The 6,143-nt window shown below is 55.9% G+C and overlaps 1 protein-coding gene across 2 annotated transcripts in view; it reads right to left on the bottom strand.

Annotated features, from left to right (window-relative positions):
• The window catches only part of ETNK2 (ethanolamine kinase 2), an 18,308-nt gene that overhangs the window by 9,932 nt on the left and 2,233 nt on the right, over positions 1–6,143 (bottom strand). Inside the window, exons 1-2 of one of the 2 annotated variants that reach the window (XM_014549675.1) lie at positions 5,576–5,600; positions 4,106–4,228 (exon numbers count right to left, since the gene is read on the bottom strand). In XM_014549675.1, coding sequence (XP_014405161.1) covers positions 4,106–4,212 — 107 coding nt within the window. In that variant the 5' untranslated portion in view covers positions 4,213–4,228; positions 5,576–5,600. Of the gene's footprint in view, positions 1–4,105; positions 4,229–5,575; positions 5,601–6,143 lie in introns of those variants that run through there. The other variant, XM_005878583.2, reaches the window with a different exon arrangement.

Here is a 6,143-nt window from a genome sequence, read left to right on the forward strand (position 1 = left end):
GTTTATCTGTAGCCACAGGCTGCATAGCATGCATTTCCCTCTTGGCTCTCCCTAAGAAGCTACCTTTTTTTTTTTAAGATTCTCCTTTTTCTTGGACGGAGACCATCCAAAGATAAAACTGAGGAGGCCTCCTTCGCTTTGCCCAGGTCTCAGCTTGAAAAACATGGCTTTGCCATCCAAGATGCCTGCTGCCCAGGCCCTGACCTCTGTCTGACCCCCACGCTACCCACCCCAAGGCCACACAGATGGTTACCGTGGGAACAGTCCTGACCTCCCTCCCTCCCCCGAGCACCTGGACCATCGCCAGCGCAGCGTCCCTCAGCCCCGACACCACCATCCTCTCCAGGGCTGAGGGCCTGGCAGGGGGTGCATCTCGGAGACTTTCACACGCCAGGCAGCGGCTCCTGTCCCTCCGAGGCCTCAGGAGCGGGTGACGGGGCCTGGGGTTCTCCCTGATGAAGGGACTGATGCCTGGCCAGTGCCCACTCAGCTCTCGGGATCGGAGTGGGGAAGGGTGGACTTTCTAAGTGTTCACTTACATGACCTTTGCCCTCACACCACTCAGCCTATCTGAGTCTCCTCTTGTTGCCATGCCTACCCGGACGCCTAGGCTACCACTATTTCCACAGGGTCTCTGACTCAGCCCACTCCACCCCGAGGCTGCAGGGGGCAGTGCCCCTCCAAGGGGCCCCTGGCTCCCTGACCTCAGAATGCGGGCGCCGAGGGGCCCATGTGAGACCTCCCATCACTTTCCAGGGTCAGAACCTGCACTGAGCAAGCACCCAAGGGAACCTCATGCTCAAGCTGGGGGAACCCTAGTGTTAGACATGAGCAGAGCAAGGGCGATGGGCCAGGCACAGAAACTTACCAGGGCAGAAAGCCCCGGAAGCCTAGCAAGGGGTAAAACTGGGAAAACAAGAACCTTGTACCCGGGGTAATCTATCTTCCCCTAGCGTATCGCTGATCATGACCTTTCCTCCCTGAAGATAACATCTAGGCCTCAGTTGTATTTCAGCTCCAGGCCCAGAAAAGCAGCAAAACCAGACAAGTACCACGTAGCTGCCTCAGGACCAGCTAAACTGACTAAGGACGCTCTGCCCTGACGGCAACCAATCAGTGGAGACCACGACCTAAAAAAGCACACCTGGAAGGTTGATGAATATTCTATTGAGAAACACCCCCCCCCCCCCACCCCTCAGGACGAGGGACCCAGCGCGCACAGTGCTCTCCTTTCAAGGAGCCATTCCCTTCCCCCTCTTCCCTATAAGAGACCCCAACCAGGGGCGCAACAGGCAGTGGCAGCTCGTCCCGGGCCAACCCCCTGAACCTGTCTCCAAGGCAGGTTCCCTGAGCCACAGCAGCCCAGCTGAGGCTCTCCGGTGGCTTCTTCTATGCCCTTCCTTGTATCACTGTCCTAAGTGTGTTATTGCCGTCATCATGGACCCAATACCCTTTGGCTCAGTGCTGGGTAGCCCTTCCCTTTGGGTATCCTCATCCTCTGCCTCCGTTTCCTTAAATAAATTCAATTTTTCTTTATTCACCGTCTGAGATGGCTATTTAGCCTTCCCGCACATCAGCGGACTTTCACCTTCACCTAGTTCTAACTGTTTGTTGCCCATTCCATTTTAACACTCCTCCAGCTGGTCTCCCTACCCCAATCCCTGCTTCCCTAACTCCCACCTCCTGGGCAGGTTACTGACCTGAGTCCCCAGCTCAAACACCTTCACAATTACTTTCCACTGCAGCCAAATTGAATCTTCCTTCCTTAACTTGACCTTCAAGACCCCCTCACATGCTAGCTCCAGCTCACACGACCCCTGCAGCTCTCTCTCTCCAGACCCCTCCCAACTCTTCCTGAAGATCTGCTCCGGCCAACTCGTCTACCCATCATCCACCAGCAAGCTGTGCTCAGGCCACCTCCTCCAGCCAGAGCGCCTCCCTTCCCATCTCTGCCAGGAAGACCTTCCCTGGTTCTCCCACCCCTGGCGCGCACTACACACCCTGCCTCCTTCTATGGCTCTGCACGGGCGGGTCCTCTTTACCTAGAGGGTCCCTAAGCTTCTGTGGGCAGAGCCAATGCCACCTTGGTATTTTTATTGTTTTAAATCCCCATCAATCCGTGCTTGTGAAATGAAGGATGGACTACATCAGGGTTATTAGGAAAATTATGAGACAGGGTTATTACAGGACTCAGGTGCTGCATCTTGTCCGAGTGGTTGCTCATCACAGCCTGCTCTGGGGTATCGTGGGCAAGGGCAGGGCGGGCATCACCCCCTAAAGAGGCTTAAGAAAGTTAAGCAAGTTGATTTGCCCAAGGTCAAAAGTGTGACAAGAACAAAGGGAGTTGGTCAGCTCTTCTCCAGAGAAAACTCTCCTCCCAACAAGGTCACCCCCCCCCCCCAAAGGATACACAGTGACCGCAGATTCAAGGGAAGCTGCAGTGGCAAGGGTTATGCCTGAGCATCAGGCCTGGACTCTAGTCCTCGAGTTGCCACTGATAGCAATGACCGTGGGCAAGTCCTAACCCCACCCAGGGTCTCAGTTTCTTAATCTGTCCAATGGAAGAGGTGGGCTGGGGGATCTCAGGTCCTGTTGGCTGAGATGCCAGGGGGTCCTACCCTCTGTGTGCTGTTCTAGTCCTAAGAGGCAAGGCGGCTCTTGTCCCAGAGATAACACTTGACATAGAAGGTCTGAACATGAGCCATGCTGGACACACAGTCCCAAAGCAGCGTCTGATAATCCTTAAGTGGGAGGACCCAGATAAGGCATCCTGTGTGCGAGAGTGTGACAAGGGCACACGATCGGGAGAGATGCCATTAATGTCTTGTCATCTTCAAGGAGGGAAGGAGGTACCCTGTCCTCAGACCTGTGCACCCCATCCCATGAACATCTGGAAAAAGGGTTTTCAACCCTTTTTTTTTTGGGGGGGGGGGGCGGGCAGGGTGACACCACTCTTTCTTCCTTGCCCCCATTGTTGACTCAACACTCAAGGGTAAGTGGGTGAGTCAGGTATCTGGAGGCTAGAAGGGCTCTCAGATGGCTTATCTGGGAGTCCTGTCTTATCTGGGGAAAGGTGATGTCACGATGATGATGAAAAGAGCAGAGAGGAAACAGCAAGCTGGCAGTCGGAATAAGGTGGAAAGCAAGGTTGCCAGGAGGGGGTGGGGGTGAGGGTGGGGCACGAGGGGATGAAAGGCACCCAGACAAGCAGCAGAAGTCTTGATGTCCCAAGGCCTTCTCAGCCGATGAGCTGACTTCTGACTGGTTTTAACAGCCTCACCACTTACCCAGAGGGCTGGCTTCCCTCCTCAGGCTAGAAGGCAGCTCAAGTAGCCCTGACACTGGGCAAAGCTGAGCTCTGAGCCTCGGTGCCCTTTAAGTAAAATGGGAGACACTGTCCCTGACCCTAGGCCCTGCCACAACCAGCAGACTCACGAAGAAATAAGCAGCCCTGGCCGGTGTTGCTCAGTGCTTACAGGGTCATCTCGTGCATTGAAGGGTCTCAGGTTCGATCCCTGGTCAGGCTGCGTGCAGGAGGCAGCCGATAGATGTTTCTCTCTCTCTCTCTCTCTCTTTGTCTCTCTCCCTCCCTCCCTCCATCTCTCCCTCCCTCCCATCTTCTTCTCTTTTTAGAACAGTGGTTCTCAACCTTCCTAATGCCGCGACCCTTTAATACAGTTCCTCATGTTGTGGTGACCCCCAACCATAAAATTATTTTCGTTGCTACTTCATAACTGTAATGTTGCTACTGTTATGAATCGTAATGTAAATATCTGATATGCAGGATGTATTTAGGCGACCCCTGTGAAAGGGGGCGTTCGATCCCCAAAGGGGTCACGACCCACAGGTTGAGAACCGCTGCTTTAGAATCAATGAAAACAACAACAACATATCCTCAGGTGAGGACTAAAAAAAGAAGAAGAAAGAAGCACATGCATGGGTCTAAAACTGTGGATCCAAGGTCCTCAGATTTCTCAATTGGCCCAACTCTCCTTGGCAATCGCTAACCCTCCTGCAGGGTGGGGTGGAGCAATGGAACGGGGAGCGGGATCACATTAAGGCGGAGGAGACCGTGGCAGCCTGGAGCCCGCCCAGATCTCCGTACCTGGGGCTGATCTCGTTCTTCACGAGGGTGAAGTAAGTGTGCATCTTGTGCCACAGGGTGGGCTTGGGCAGGCTGCCGTTGGTGTGGATGGTGTGAATCTTGGCCATTTCCAAGGCGATCAGCCTACAGCAAAAAACAGGAAGGGTAGAGTATCAGCCCCTCCTGACCGGAAAGGGGCCCTACGCTGTCCAGGAGCGGGCTGGCCAGAGGGCAGAGTCTGGGGCTATGACATATCTTTCCAGAGCTCTCTCTGCACCTCAGCGGAGGCATGAAAATGAGATTGGCCTTTGGCCTAGCAGGTCCTTTTCCAGAACTAGAGCTGGCCTAGCAGAAGGGCAAAGCAGTGGGCTGTTGGCCACTGGTCAGTGACCCTGCCCCACCCCAAGGTCATGTACCCACTGAGGACAGAGGGATCACTGGGGATGGGGGCGGTGCCTCTCCTCCCCCCTTGGACTCTGACCCTCAGGGGCAAGTGAACGCAGGGCACCAAGGGATCAGGGGTGGTAATGCCAGGCAGGGAGAAATGCCCGCCTCTTATCAGCCTGGCCAAGGTGGGGAGGGACGCAGGCGGGCCCAGGGCAGCCCCTTCCTCTGTGGCAGGGAGTTGATGCTGGCGGCTGGGTGCCAAGGACGCAAAACAAACCAGCGTTCTATTTTCAAGTTCTCCTGTGGACATTATCCAAGGTCCCAGGAGAGAAGGAGGGGCGGTGGGGAGAGGAGAAAGTAGCTCAGGGGAAGGCTGCTGGCAGAGCGGGGAGGTGGGTGGAGGGCTGACCGTCAGAGAGGGAGGGCCTTGATAAGGACCCAGCGTCTGAGGCCTGGGTCCCAGCTGGGCTCCCCCAGGCCTGGGCCGGCTCCCCCTCTGGAGCCCCACCCCCACCGGCTGCCAAGCCTCCAACATTCAAGCTTCCTTTACCTCTGCCTGTTGCTCCAATAATAATCGAGGAAAGACAACAAAGGCAGTGGCTGTTGGAAACCTTGTTGCCGAGCTGTCCAGGGACACCCCCGCCCCTTGCCAGGTCCTGGGAAGGAGCAGGCCATCTCCCACCAGCATAACAGGCCACTCTGGGGGACTCCTCTGGAGGCCCCCGAGGCTCCCACCTCCGAAAGGGTGGAGGGGGCAGGGGGTGTGGCAGCAGCTGAGTGGGTGAGAGATGAAGGCTGTGCTTTCAGAGGCCGGAGGCCCTGGAAGAGGAGGGAGCCCAGGGCATGGGCGAGGCGAGAAACAGACCTGAGACCCAGGCCTTCCCTCCCCAAAGGAAGATTCCGAACAGAACGCGAACAGAGTGTTTCCTTGAATACCAATAGGGATGCCGTCTGGAATAGCAATGAAAGCTAACCTCAACACGCGGCATCTATGCTGCAGAGCCTCAACAGGCCCAGGGTGGGGGGTGGGATTCAGGGCCACACAGGGAAGTGGCTCCCAAAGGCCTCCCCCTCCCCACCCCCCGCCTTTCCTCAAAGACCCACCTTTATCCCAGGAAGATAATGGTCTATCCTGGGAAGAGTATCAAGGAAGGGCCACCTCCTACACTTCGCCCAATTTCTGGCTTGCCCCCGAATTTTGTCAAGTTCTTCTTACTGAACCTAAATCCATCTTCATCTTCCTGACAATGGTAATTATGTTCATGAGAGGATGAGTGACAGTATCAGATGCACGGGGGCAGTGCGACTGGGCGTGGCGAGGACCTGCCAATATTGGAGCTTATTTGCACAAGAGCTGGGAGGAGTTGGTGGGGAAGCAGGACAGGGCTCCTCACCCTCCGCCCTGCTCAGACCTCCCTCTCCAGCCTGGGTGCATGTGGAGCTCTCAGCCGGGAGCCTGAGATGCCCCTTAAGTGGGTTTGTGTATCCCCCAAACCCAGACACAAACACACAGCTACAAAATACAACTCAAGGGAATCTGCTGGGGCCTCAGCAGCCCCAGAAGCAGCGTTCAGGAGCCCTGGGGAGGAGGGGGAGGCTCTTAGATTCCCTCCCTCTAAGTCCCTAGGGGGCCTGACAGGGGTTCCCTGCAAATAGGGCCAGGGACACCAAG

This window comes from Myotis brandtii, unplaced genomic scaffold (assembly GCF_000412655.1).
Source record: "Myotis brandtii unplaced genomic scaffold, ASM41265v1 scaffold566, whole genome shotgun sequence".
NCBI classification, from domain to species: Eukaryota; Metazoa; Chordata; class Mammalia; order Chiroptera; family Vespertilionidae; genus Myotis; species Myotis brandtii.